Genomic DNA, 14404 nt, shown 5'->3' on the forward strand with positions numbered 1-14404 from the left:
CTATGCACCTATGTACATTAAAAAAAAAAAAACCCTACTCAATATATAGAACAAAATAGACCCCAAAATACAATAATACATAGTGATTTCAACACACTTCTCTCCCCTATAATTAGGTCATCCAGACATAAATTTTAAAAAGACCCTTCAGAACTAAAAATACTATTAATTAAGTGAACCTAATAGACATCTACAAATATTCCATCAATCAACAACCAAGTTAATTTTCTTCTCACCTACAATGGAACCTTCTCTAAAATAGACCATATTTGAGGACACAAAGCAAGTCTGAGCAAATAGAAAAAAAAAATTAACTTTCTTGTATCCTATCAGATCATAATGAGTTCTACTAAAATTTTAAAGAATGAAAGTCAAATTATTCCATGAAATTAAAAAAGAAGGAACACTCCCAAATTCACTCTATAAAGCCAGGCTCACTCTGATGCCAAAACCAGAGAAAGGCAGGTCAAGAAAACACAGATGCAAAAATCCTAAATAAAATATTAGCAAACCACATTCAAAAACACATTAAGAAGATATTACAGCATGATCAAGTGAGTTTTATCCCCAGGACGCAAAGTTGGTTGAACATATGCAAGTCAATAGAAATAAATAATTCACCACATAAATTGAATTAAGGATAAGAATCACGTATCATCTTAAGAGATGCTAGAAAAAGTCTTTGATAAAATTCAACAACCATTCATGTTAAAAACACTGGAGAAACTAGGGGTATAAGGAACTTACCTTAACATTTTAAAGGCTATATAAGACAAACACAAAGTCAAAATAAACTGAATGGAGAAAAAATTAAAGCATTTCTTTGAAAATTATGAACAAGACAAGATGTACTCTCTCACCACTCATATTCAATATAGTTTCTGAAACTCTAGCCAGAGCAATCAAGCAACAGAAAGAAATTAAAGGGATACAAATAGGAAAAAAAAAAGAAATAAAATTATCTCTGTTTGCAGATGACATGATCCTATATCTAGAAGTCTCCCTATCCCTCCAAAAAAAAAACTTCAGCAGAAGACTTTTAGACCTGATTAATGAATTCAGCAGGTACAAAATCAACATTCATAAATCAGTAGCTTTTCTATATTCCAATAATGAACCTGTTGAGAAATAAATCAGGAAAATTATTCTGTTTATAATAGCTTCAAAATATTTGGGAATAAATTTAACCAGGAAGTGAAAAATCTCTACAATGAAAATTATAGAACACTGAAGAAAAAAATTAAAGACCTCAGAATTGGAAAAAAAATGGAGAAAAGACACCCATTTTAACACATTGGAAAATTGGAAAATTGGATATCCATACAGAGAAGAACAAAAATAGTTTATCTTTCAACCTGCACAAAAGTCAACTCAAAGTGGATCAAAGACCTAGGAATTAGATCAGAAGCTTTCTAAATGTTAGGAGCAAACAGAGTCAACACTCCCAACACAGTGGCACAGACACCAACTTCCTTAACAAGACCCCTAAAGCTCAAAAAATAAAACCAAGAATCAATAAATAGGGCAGCATCAAATTTAAATGTTTCTGCATAGCAAAGGATAAAAAGAGCATAAATAGCCTACAGGTGGCAGAAAATCTTTCCCAGCTGCAGGGGTTTAATATCTACAATACATAAAGAACTCAAAAAACTTGACACTTAAAAAACAAAATAATAATAAATCAATCAAGAAATGGACCAAGGAACTAAATAGACATTACATTTCTCCAAGGAAGAAACACAAAAGAGGAACAAATGTGTGAAAAAATGTTCAACATCTCTAGCAATCAGGAAAGTGCAAATCAAAACTACACTGAGATGCATCTCACTTCAGTTAGAACAGCAATCATGAAGAACACAAATAATAATAAATGCTGGTGAGGATGTGGGGAAAGGGGTTCACTCATACATTGGTGGGACTGGAAATTAGTACAACCACTCTGGGAAGTTGTTTGGAGATTCCTCAAAAAACTAGGAATGAAACCACCAGGTGACCCAGTTATCCTAATCCTTTGTTATGTATAAAAAAAAAACCCCTAAAATTAGCATACTATAGTGATATAGTACATCAATGTTTAGGATAGCACAATTCACAACAGCCAAGTCATGGATCCTGCTCAGATGCCCATCAACAGATAAATGGATCAAGAAAATGTGGTATATATATGCAATGGGGTTTTACTCAGCTATAAAGAAGGATGAAATTATGGCATCTGCTGGTAAATGGATGGAACTGAAGAACATCATGTTGAGTGAAATAATTCAGACTCAGAAAGTCAAGGGTCAAATTTTTCTCTCATATGCAGAAAAAAGAGCAAAATAGGAGAAAAATAATAGGTGGAGACACCATGGATATGGAAGGGAGATCAGAGGAAGGGAGAAGAGGGCTATGGGGATGTGGAAAGGGGGAATAACAGCAGAGTAAGATTGACCAAATTATGCTGTATGCATGTGTGAATGTACCATGGCAAATTCCACCTCTATGTATACATGAAGTATCAATTTATAAAAGCAATTAATATATGGGGGGAAGGCCGATAGAGTTGAGGAGTGGGAATGGTACAGAGGGGTGGGAGGGAAGGGATGGAGGAGGTACTAGGGACTATTATATATACCTATAATGTACTAATGAAAACATTAAATTGTACTTTGAGGTCAGGGGCGGGCTCTGAGGGCCCCAGAGCCGCACCTGGCCTGATCTCTAAGATGGCACCTGGCAGCTTGCCAGACATAGCTGCACTCGTAAACAAGTTTTAGGAAGTAACTCTGGTTGGCTGTTGTACGTGAGGCGATCCTGGTATCTGCCTGGAGACTATTCCTTGATAGGCTGACTTTCCTGGTAGTCTACTCTCTGATAGGCTGATGTTCTCAATATAAGTCTGAGACTTGTGGAATAAAGCTGCCTTTTGGTTCCTGTGCTCAAGAAGAGCGTAAGCGTTGTGATTGTCCCTGCGGGCGGTGGGCGATCATACTTTGAAGAAATATATAACTCTTTATAATAAAACAAATTATAAATAAAGTCATTCTTTTCTGTATCTCTTTTCTACATTAGTTTCTTCATTTATTTCTTTATGTATTTCATAATGTCTACAAAATGCTATAAATCATGCTGTAAAAGACTGAAATGAAGTGGAATTCTTACACGATGCTTTATAGTTTCCTCAATCACCTCCTTTTATTCATGTTTCCCACTAGATGATGGAAATAGCAAAATGCCCTGGGTATATCTCAGAATCCAAAGAAATAGGGAAGATAGAACTGATACAGTCATTAGTAGTATTTAGAAGACAACAAGAAGCAATCTAAGGCCAAAATGACAAACTAGAAATAGAGGCGCACACACCACAGGTAAAGTGGATGAATCAAAATTGCTTGCATAAAAACAAACAAACAAAAACAAAAATAAACTTACCTCATGCTAGAGAGAATATAAGATGGTTGTAAGGTTTATGTAAGGCAGAAGAAATTAAACTGGATCCTATAGGAAATTAAAATAAGAGTAGAAACCATATGGCAGAAAATGAGAGGCAAAAAATGGTCATAATGTTCCTAATTGTTCAAGTGAATAATAGCCCATACACTGATTGATAAACATTAGCATATGCCTATAAAATTTTTACTATCTTACTGGATTTCAGATACAACTTTGTTTATAATTGAGTAAGAGTTCTAATATACATGGATTATTCAGGATTATTAGGACTTAAAGTGACACCATTTATTTATCTGTGCATATACTAAATGCCTACTATGTACCAAAATCTAAACACGTATCAAAAGGTAAATGTACTTTGGTCTTGGTCCATATTCTTACATAAGTATAAATCGACTAATGAAACAATATAAGACTATATTGTATTTTTACATGGACTTTACTATATATTATTTTAGACTTCTTGAGGAAAGGTCTCTTTTCCCACATGGGAATAAACCTTGAGGACAGGGACTATATCCATCTTGTTTTTTGTTATATTCCCCAGTGATGCTGCTCAAGATATAAAGCCTTTTTATTTGCTTTGATTCATGTATTATACCTTTATATGCTGCTGTCTTATCTAAATGAGTACTGAAATACAAAAGGAAGAAAAATAATATTAAATGACCTTCCTGAAACTACACATCCAGTTATTAAAATAGAAAATGGTAAATGTTTATTTAATAATATTTTCTTTAATGATTCATTTATATATATAAAGCAAATGTACATTTGAACATCTCATGTCAAGCATATTGCTGATACAAGGGGTATAATGATAAATAAGACAAAATCTATTCCCACAAATAATTTGAGAAAATATCCCATTACAAAAATCTAATATACAGGGACATTAAAGACACATCTAATATTTAGAGATGACCATACAAGGTATACGCATGAGATGTTCCAAGATTTATAGCAAATGGAGCACCTAACTCTCTGGAGTAGATTCTAAAGATGTTTTCCTAAAATAACAGACATTCCTCCCTTTATTGTACTTCATTATATTGTACTTCACAGATACTGTGAGGTACTAATTGAAGGTTTGTTGCAATTCTTCACTGGGCCAGGCTATTGCTGCTGTTTTCCCCACCAGCTTATCATTAGCAATTTTTAGCAAAGTATTTTTAAATTAAGGTATGTGCATTTTTAGATATAATGCTATTGCACATTTAATAGACTACAGTATAGTATGAATGAACTTTTATGTGCACTGGGAAACCAAAATATTTATGTTACTTGCTTTATTGAGGTATTGGTTTATTGTGGTGTTCTGGAATTGAATCCATAATACCTCCAAGGTATACCTATATTTGATTTTCTGTAAAAATCCTCATGAGATATCCTTAAAACATGCATATACTATTTAATTTATATAATACCACAATAATTTATATATCATTTTAAAAGTATATCCCATTAATTATAACTGGTAACATAATCCTTTCTAGATGTTACACTTTTTAGGCCAGAGTACACAAGTCAGCCACTTGTTATCAATAATTATGACTCAAGTTTATCAGTTTACCCAAACATTTCAGAAATTTTAAACATTTCCAGTTTCCCGACTAACAGATACTACATCCTATTAATATTTTTAAACATCTATTATTTGACAAACCCTGAGGCAGAAGAAATCTAAATCCCTACTCTCAAAGAGCTCATTAGAATAAGTTGATTTCATACCATCACATTAAAGCAGTAAATGTATTTTTGTTCCATCTTTGCTTTAAGACAAGTAAGCAATCTTCCATCACACCAGAGAACTAAAATCACAATTGCTGTATTTATTTTTCATTAAACATTTAGTAGTATATTTTGATACTTTTCTTAAATATTTTGGAAATAAAAAAGAAAGGAATACCAGCAGAGTAGAAGAAGGGGAGTTGGGGAAGGGAAGAAGGGACAGAAAGAAGTAATGGGGGCTGAGATAGAGCAAATTATATGACATACATACATGATTATGTCAAAATGAACCTGAATGTTATGTAGAACTATAATGCACTAATTGAAGCATTTTTAAAACAGGATATGCCTATCAAAAAAATAAAAATAAAAAGACAATTCCATGTTAAGTTGTAGTAGAAAAAAATTAGAAAAACATTAATCCCAAATAAAAACATTGCTTATGATTTCAGAGTAAAGTAGAAAAACACACAAAAGGAGAAAAAATAAAATCTAGTCCAACATATTTCACAAGTAAATAGGAATTCATTTTAATCACTTGATATGATGGTTTTGTTTTTTAATAATAATACATAATAATAATTTATAATTCAGATGAACCTATTTAACTCAGCATAAAAAAGGACCAAGTCTCTTTCCCAGCCATGTGACAATATAAATACCATAAAGTCTCTTCTTTTGTAGAATGAACTCCAAATTATTAAACTTTCCTCCAATATTTCCTATCTTATTCTCCATTCACCTCTAGAAACCAACAGACAGATATACTTTATAACACATGTCACAGCAGAAAAGAAACACACCAAGATTTATTTAGAGATCATTCCTAGATTTTTCTGTGACCAGTTCTCAAAGATGAATCACAGCAATACCTGGAAACACATTAAAAACTACTGTGTATGTTGTTTTTCTAAAGTTAATTACTTTAAATGTGTTTTTTAAATTGCTATTGTAAATAAAAAATATAGAAAGCTATGCAAAGTATACTTAGGGCAATATGAAATATATAAAGCAAACAAACCCATAACTACATCACAGTCAACAAAACTAGAACTTTGTCACCCATCTCAGAAGTCCTTTCTATGAGGTCAACCCAATCATATTTTCCTCCCCACCATCAAAAGTAACCATTACCCTGAGTTATAATCATTTCATTGTGAATTTCATAGCTCTGCCATTCAAAAGTGCATTCCTATACACTATTAACTGTTTATTTCTAGGCACATTTAATTTATACTTAGCATTGCATATTGATAACAAATATTTAACTTCTTTTATTTTGAAATACAAATGCAAGACTAAGGTCTCACTCATCTTAAAAGTTTTCTCTTTTTTTCATAGTAACTGTGCATAGGATGATTTTTTTAGGAAAAAGATATTAATACTGCATGTATGATCATTTGGCAAATGATAAAATAACAAAAATCCATACTCTAAGAGGCAATGTTCAGTAAAGAATACAAATGGTCAACAAATATATAAAAAAAGGTTCAACATCTCTAACAATTAGAGAAATGCAAATAAAAACTAAATTGAGATTCTATCTCACTCAAGTCAGAATAATGATTATCAAGAATATAAATAAAAATAAATATTGTGAGAATGTGGGAAAAAAGGTATACTCATACATTGCTGGTAGGACTGCAAATTGGTGCAACCACTCTGGAAAACAGTATGGACATTCCTCAGAAAATCTGGAATGGAACCACCATTTGACCCAGCTATCCCATTCCTTGGTATAGATCCAAAAGTTTAAAATCAGCATACTACAGTGACACAGCCATATCAATGTTTATAGCAGCTCAATTCACAACAGCCAAGTCATGGAACCAGCTCAGATGCTCATCAGCAGATAATGGATAAAGAAAATGTGATACACACACACACACACACACACACACACACACACACACTCTGAAGTATTACTCAGCCATAAAGAAGAATGACTTAATTACATCTGCCAGCAGATGAATGGATATGGAGACTATTATGCTGAGTGAAATAAGCCAGTTCCAAAAAGTCAAAGCTTGAATGTTTTCTCTTGATATGTGGAAGCTAACCCACAATAAGGAGAGGGGATGAGGGAAAGAATAGAAGTTCAGAAGATTAGACAATGGGGAATGGAAGGGAAGGAGTGAGGATAGGAAAAGAAAATGCAGTGGAATGAATCTGACATAATTTTCCTGTACACATATGAAAAAACACAGTGAATCCCACCATCATATACATCTATAAGAATGGGATCCTAACTAGAATAATATGTATTCCATGCTTATATAATTTTATCAAAACAGATTCTGCTGTAATGATAACTAAAAATAACCAATAAATTTTAAAAAATTAAAAAGTCCAAAACCAAATATGTTTCTGGAATTATAATTACAAAAACAACATTAAAAACTATAGAATGAAGGATATGTTTTGGTGAGGATGTGGAGAAAAGGGAACCCTGTACACTACTGGCATAAATGTAAATTGGTGCAACCACTATGAAAAACAGTGTGACGATTTCTTGAAAAACTAAAAATAGATTTACCATTTGATCTAGCAATCCCAATTCTAGGTATATATTCAAAGAAACTGAATATCCAAGAAATATCCAATGTCCACTGCAGATCATTCATAATAGCCAATAGAGAATCAACCTAAGCATCTATGGATGGATAAATCACTAAAAAAAAAAATGTAGTATGTGTACACAATAGAATAATATTCAGACTTGAAAAGAAAGCAAATCCTGCCATTTGCAATAACATGAATGAAACTAGAAGACATGTTAAGCTAAAGAAGCCAGTCACAGAAGGAGAAATACTGTATGACCTTAGTTTTATGTAGAATCTAAAAAAATCAAACCCAGAAAGTATGGTGGTGGTTTGCCATGAACTGAGAAGAGGGAGAAAGGAAGAGGTACTGGCCCAAATGTACGAAGTCATATAATATAAATTAGTTCTGTACATCTAGTATACAACATTGGGCATATGATTAACAATATTGTATTGTATACTTAAAAATTCACTGAAAGAATTTATTGTATGTTAAGTACCCTTACTGCAAAAGGAAAAACCAAACAAAAATTAGGGGTGGAGAAAACTTTTGAAGATGACTGATAAGTTTATGGCATTGACTGTGTGGATGGTGGCATAGCTGTATACGTATTGCCAAACATATCAAATTATATTTATATTACTTATCTATAGCTTTTTGTAAGTCAATAACACTTCAACAAAGTGATTAAAAATAAAAGATAGTTAAAAATTTATCTACTTAGTTTATAAATATCTCTCAGTATGTACACCTGCTAAAAAACACAAATGTCTTTCATGAGAAAAGCTAAATGTCTATGTATATAACACGGTTATAGTAAAAATATATGACCACTTTACAATTTAAATTTTATTTTTCTAAGTTTTTATTTTCTAATTTCAAGAGAAGAACTCATCAAAAGATGAAACACAATCTGTTTTAAAGTAACTTTTCTAGATATAAAATATTAATGATTTAGAAATTATATAAATATGTAGAAAAAATAAAAATCATACATAATCCAAATATTCAAAAATAGTCACTTCAGCATTTTAGCCTATTTTTAATGAAAAGGATTACTCATTATTTACCTCATTTTGTCCCCAACATATCTTTAAAAAATTTAATTTTTCATTATGTAATCAGTCATATAGATAAACACTATGTCCTGGGCCCTAATTTAGGTAAGAGGTAACTAAAATAACAAGACTAAATTTCAGGAAATCCTTTTGAAACATATCAGGATTTATACATGCAATAGGTATTCTTCTATTCTGAAGAACACAGCTATTAAAGGAAATATTTTTCAGAATGCTTTCTTGAGAACTACCTTAAAATTCAGTAGGTAAACATATTAGTTACCCTTTTAGATACATTCCAAAATGAACTCTAGTGCAGGAATATAATATTCTAAAATTTTACCAAAATCATATTGCTTGTTCCTATATCTTTCCCATTTTCTTCCCCAGGATTTTAAAACTTCTATATTTATATATTATATTGCTCATTTTGAAATATTATTTACTATTCATAATTTAGGAAATCTTCATGAAAATTAGCATGAAAGTGAACTATAGAAATAAGTGTATTTCTAAAAAAACAATTTTGATATAAGGTTATGTAAGTCAAACTTTATCTTTTTACCAATCCCTGATTTTGAAAATCAGGAATATATTACTACTGGAAAGAAGTTGGCTAGAAGATTTCATAAAAATGCCATCTAAGAATAAATTGAATCTCTTAAAACTAAAAATGTAAAATTAAATACTTCATAAACTGTGCTAATACTCATACTGTGCTATAAAATCTAATACTAAATTTTTTCTAAACTTTACTTTTCTAGGACCAAATTGCAAGGTAAAAAGTTGTTCTTACTTTAAATTCTACTCAATTTCACACCTACCTTTGGCCAATGTTCATTTTCAAAAACTTCAAAAGATTAAGTGAATTTCTAAACCTAATAAGTATGAATACTGTTTGAAATTTTGAAAATGACTTTTGAATGCAAAGATGATAATAATGAAGATGAAATTTTAAGTATGAATACTGTTTGAAATTTTGAAAATGACTTTTGAATGCAAAGATGATAATGATGAAGATGAAATTGATCATGACAATGTTATAATTTATCTATTTCTAGAAAAAGCTACTAAATTAGTTCAATATCCCCCATAAGATCTCCATAGTGAAAAGCAAGATTTATCTTTCTACACAAAGGAATTTTGAGAAAATATTTATATAATTAATTTATTAAATTGTACATTGTCAAATATTATGCCTCTTTTAAAAGTAGAACACTGATACTATTTATCACACAACTGTTAAAATTAGTAGGTATGTTAAAAAACAACTCCTCCCATGACTGACTGACTGATGAGCCAAATCTAGTAGGCATATGTTTCTTAGTCTAAGGAATAGATGAGATGGGGGACACCACTCAATCCAAATTCCTTATACTCCTCATGGTTGGGTCCCTGCTTTACTTTCTGCCATCACCTTAGAGCAAGAAAAGCAAAATAACATTGTACAGATAAACACTGGGCCCTGACTTATCTATTTCCTACTTTTTCTTTACGTGCAGTAGAATCCCTTTCATATGCCTTATGCCCAAGAGCTACTGTTTAGTACATGTCAAGCTTATAAGTACAACCAATATCAGATGAGGTAATCACAAGCAATTAAGTTAGTACAGATTTAAAGAACGACACAGTCCCTGCCAGGTGCCCAAGATTTTCATTCCTCTTAAATCTGCATACTTGCCCCCCTGCTACTTTGGAGGGTTATAGTTCTTCTAGCCAATTCAACTCTTAGGTCTAAGACTGAATTATTTCCTTTAGAAGAACAAAGTCTTTTTTTTTTTTTTTTTTTGAGACCTAGTTCTGATTTTTAAGGATTTTTGCACAAAATGATGCTTCCTTCTGCCAACTAGACAAGTATCCCTCTAGTTAAGTTATAGATGCTTGCTATCAGATATTTCCCCAGGTCCCCACCCCAATTCTACTTCTAAAAAAGAGAACTAAATTCCTTCATCCCAAATTCAATCTGTCCTTCTTTTATGGTCTACTCTATAAACAGTGTTTTCCCAGTCCCTCTGCATTACCATTTCCTCATTCATACATGCAATTTTTCCCTACAGAAAATTCTCCATGTTGTTTTCCTTTCTTTTTCCACCATTCTACTTCCTGATATAATCAACTTTCTAAAATTATTATCTGACATTCCTCAAGAATTTTTTTTAAATCACATTTTTATTTTTATCTGGAATCTTCTGCTTTCTTGTTTGATATTTCCTTTAATCCATGATAAATTTTATTTGGGGAATTGAATTCAGTGGCAGGAACAGTCTTTTTTTGCAAAAAGAGAATAAAATGTGTGTGTGTGTGTGTGTGTGTGTGTGTGTGTATTTAAAAATTGTATGCAAAAGAGAAGTAATCATTTACAGAAATCCTACCATACATTTCTTTGGAGGATAAAGAATTACCATTTCATTTTTATAAATCTGATACTTTACAAATCAGACATGCTTAACAATAAGAAATACCTTTCACGGCTAGCAGTTAGGCCTACTCTTTATCCTAAGCTTCAACACGTCTCAAGTATACCTTTGTATTTCATTTTTAAATTATAAGCCTATTTTTCAAGGAAAAAAAAAAGAATTTCTTAAGTGCCAAGACAAAATAATAGATGACCCTAAACATTTGGGTTTAAAAGGAAATTGACAATATAAGTTTGTAAAGCTCATTTTCACTTACATAATCATGGAAGGCTTTTGCTTCGCTTGAGTGTTCACATGTTTCCCGTCTCTCTGGAGCTGCACAGTAGAGATCCCAAAATACACTAAAAAAGTAATTATGGTAACATTAAGAAAATCATGTAACACTAATATGAGAAATCAAAATTCCAAAAGTATAAGACATATTATTCCTCATATAAATTTTTTTTTTATTCATGACAAGTATTTCTTTCTAAGATTTGAATTCAGGCAAAAGCATTTCATATAATAATCAGGTAACATGTAACCACCTTTCAGAAATGCTAAATAAGATTTTTCTATAGGGATAAAATTATTTTACATCAGCCACCCCCACTCCCACCCCTAGCGGTACTAGGGATTAAACTCAGTTCCTTGCAAAAAAAAAAAAAAAAAATTAAAAAACTTTCATTCTTACAATTGGTTATTAAATTATACTTGACTGAGGTAAATATAATATTTTTCAATTTTCTCATGAAATTGGAAATGGAAACAGTAATACCCTAATTTAATTAAGGAATAAAGTGGTTCATTAATTTTTTCCAAGATAATATTCTTCTCCAACTCATAGATCAATACTCTGACCATTAAAGTACATTGGTCAAACAAATATATTTTCTTAAAATAGCCTCTTCTTTTCCTTGAAATTAACAAAGTAGTTAGTAATTTTGAAAATAAAATGATTCATTCTAACTTCTTTTCTTTTTCTCATTTCAAAAAAGGTTCTGCTTCTTACAAAACACAAGGCTCTGATCATCCTTCCATCTATCAAATTAACAATAAGCATGAGCAAGGGATTCAAAAATCAGGAAAGCAAATGCTTTGAAGTATTGGTCATAAATAAAGGCAATTATAATAATCAATAAAATTATTTTTATTTCACATTTCCAATTCTATAGAAGTGAAAAGTAGGGTAAGCCAAGTGGTCAAGAGCAAAAGTATCAGAGTAGAAAATTTCTGAGAAAGAAGCCAGTTCTGCAGGTCACCAAAAAAGAGAGCCTTTAAGCAAGGGTTTAAACTGATCAGAAACACAATTTTCTCCCCTCTAAAGTGGAATTTTTGAGACGATTAATTTATATATCATAATCTCATAATCATAGTGCCTGACATATAATAAGCTTCTCATTAATAATATCATCAATACTATAATTAGCTTGCAAAAAGTTTAAAATCATGTATTTTAAGGCAAGTCCCTATAATAAGGGCTCAGGTAATGACAGTGCAATGAAATTTGATAAAATGAATCTAAAATTTGCTCAACCTCTGAAGACTCATTTAGTCTGGATCTCTCTCTCCTCCAATAAGGAGAAAATATTTGGTAGAGATTATAACTCAAAGTAAGTTTACAATTAATTCAGTAAAATAAGATGAAAAATGAAAAATTTGAGTACTGCCATAATTTCCTTTAATGCTTTCATTATTTCCTTTTCTATTAAATGGAAAGAAAATCCATTCTTTCTTTATTAAATTTCTACAAAAATCCAGACATACAAAGAAGATACTAAAGAGAAAAATAATTTAAGTAAATTTCAATATTATTAAGAGGGTGAAAGTTAAAGTTGTAGTTGGTGTCCAACAGCCCTACTAGGAAAAAGAGCTAACACTCAAACATATTCAAGGGTACAGCTAAAAGTCTTCTATTTGGATCAGTGTGTTATGAATCATATTATATTGCAATTACTTGTTTTCATGTTCCTAAGGAATTTCAAAGCTTTTAAAACCAAACTTTTTAATGTAGCCTTTAAATTATACTTAGATTAATAATAGAATATTATATCTAATATTAGGGAACAGTTTAATATCCCTTCTTGGTCCTTAATTTTCTAGCAAGTATCCAAAGAACTCTCCTGGAAATTATTTGAATATATTACTGCTAAAAGATTGTCTTAAACAATGAGCTCAAGGGAAAATATTTTTTATTGAGTATGTTGTAAAAGTTATTAAATATTAGAAATGATTATTTATACATATATAATTAAACATTCATTTTAGAATGTTAACATTGCTCTACTTTTATTTTTAAGTTTGCCTTATGAGATTAGTGTTAGAGGTCAAAAGTTTACAAGTTCAAATTTAGAGATAATAAAACAAGTTACTAAAATACAAATAATAAATTTATATGTTTTATTTCTGAGAACTCCATATTATTTACATATTATCTTCTTTAACAAAAGTAAAGAAATTGTCTTTTAAAAACTTTATCCATTGCAAGTCCTGTTCTAGGTCTCCTCTTGTAATGTCTAAGACATGTATACATTCTTTTCTGTGCATTCACAATCTCTATTCCATCAGTTCAAAGATCCATACAGACTTCACCAGTAAGGTATAAGATAAAAGGAGATTAAAGAATACTCATACAAACAAGTCAAATCTTCAATTTAAAAAAACAACTCTACTCATTAGAAGAGTTTTGTAATTAAGTATATAATAATCTTAAGATACATGTCATGAAACTTAAAGAATAAAATTAATAAAAATCAAATATGGACAGACTTATTTTTAGTGCTAGGACATTCATGTTTAAACACGTTTTATGTATTTCATAAGCATCTGTATGTTCTTATCTCTAAGTTTTACAGGTGGAAACGATATTTCAAAATCTTGTCTTTTCTAGAAAGTTCAATCATGTTTGACCTCAGTAATACGCACCATATAGTATAACTGCTACAATATCATTCTAATATTTGAAAACAATTAGCTACATCACATCAACAATAACAACAAAAGACCAAAGCACATTATTTTAGTCTAAAATCCACAATTAATTCATGCTTGGCTTTGTGGGAGAATAGAAAATCACTTACCTTTTACATCTCATTTTGTATTTTATAAAAATAAGCAGGTTAAAAACCTATGAAGGCTTTGTGAACTAAAAAAAAAAAAACTATAAACTATTTTTTCTTCTAATACTATATCAAATTTGCATTAAATACCTAGTCTATATAATGTTATGCCATATACTATCCA

The 14404-nt window shown here is 30.8% G+C and overlaps 1 protein-coding gene across 5 annotated transcripts in view; it reads right to left on the minus strand.

Annotated features, from left to right (window-relative positions):
* Nucleotides 1-14404, minus strand: part of Ssbp2 (single stranded DNA binding protein 2) — a 356243-nt gene that overhangs the window by 211515 nt on the left and 130324 nt on the right. For all 5 annotated transcript variants that reach the window (XM_047556868.1, XM_047556869.1, XM_047556870.1 and 2 more), the window contains exon 4: nucleotides 11439-11523. In XM_047556868.1, the coding sequence (XP_047412824.1) occupies nucleotides 11439-11523 (85 nt within the window). The remainder of the gene's footprint in view (nucleotides 1-11438; nucleotides 11524-14404) is intronic.

This window comes from Sciurus carolinensis, chromosome 6 (genome assembly GCF_902686445.1).
Source record: "Sciurus carolinensis chromosome 6, mSciCar1.2, whole genome shotgun sequence".
NCBI classification, from domain to species: Eukaryota; Metazoa; Chordata; class Mammalia; order Rodentia; family Sciuridae; genus Sciurus; species Sciurus carolinensis.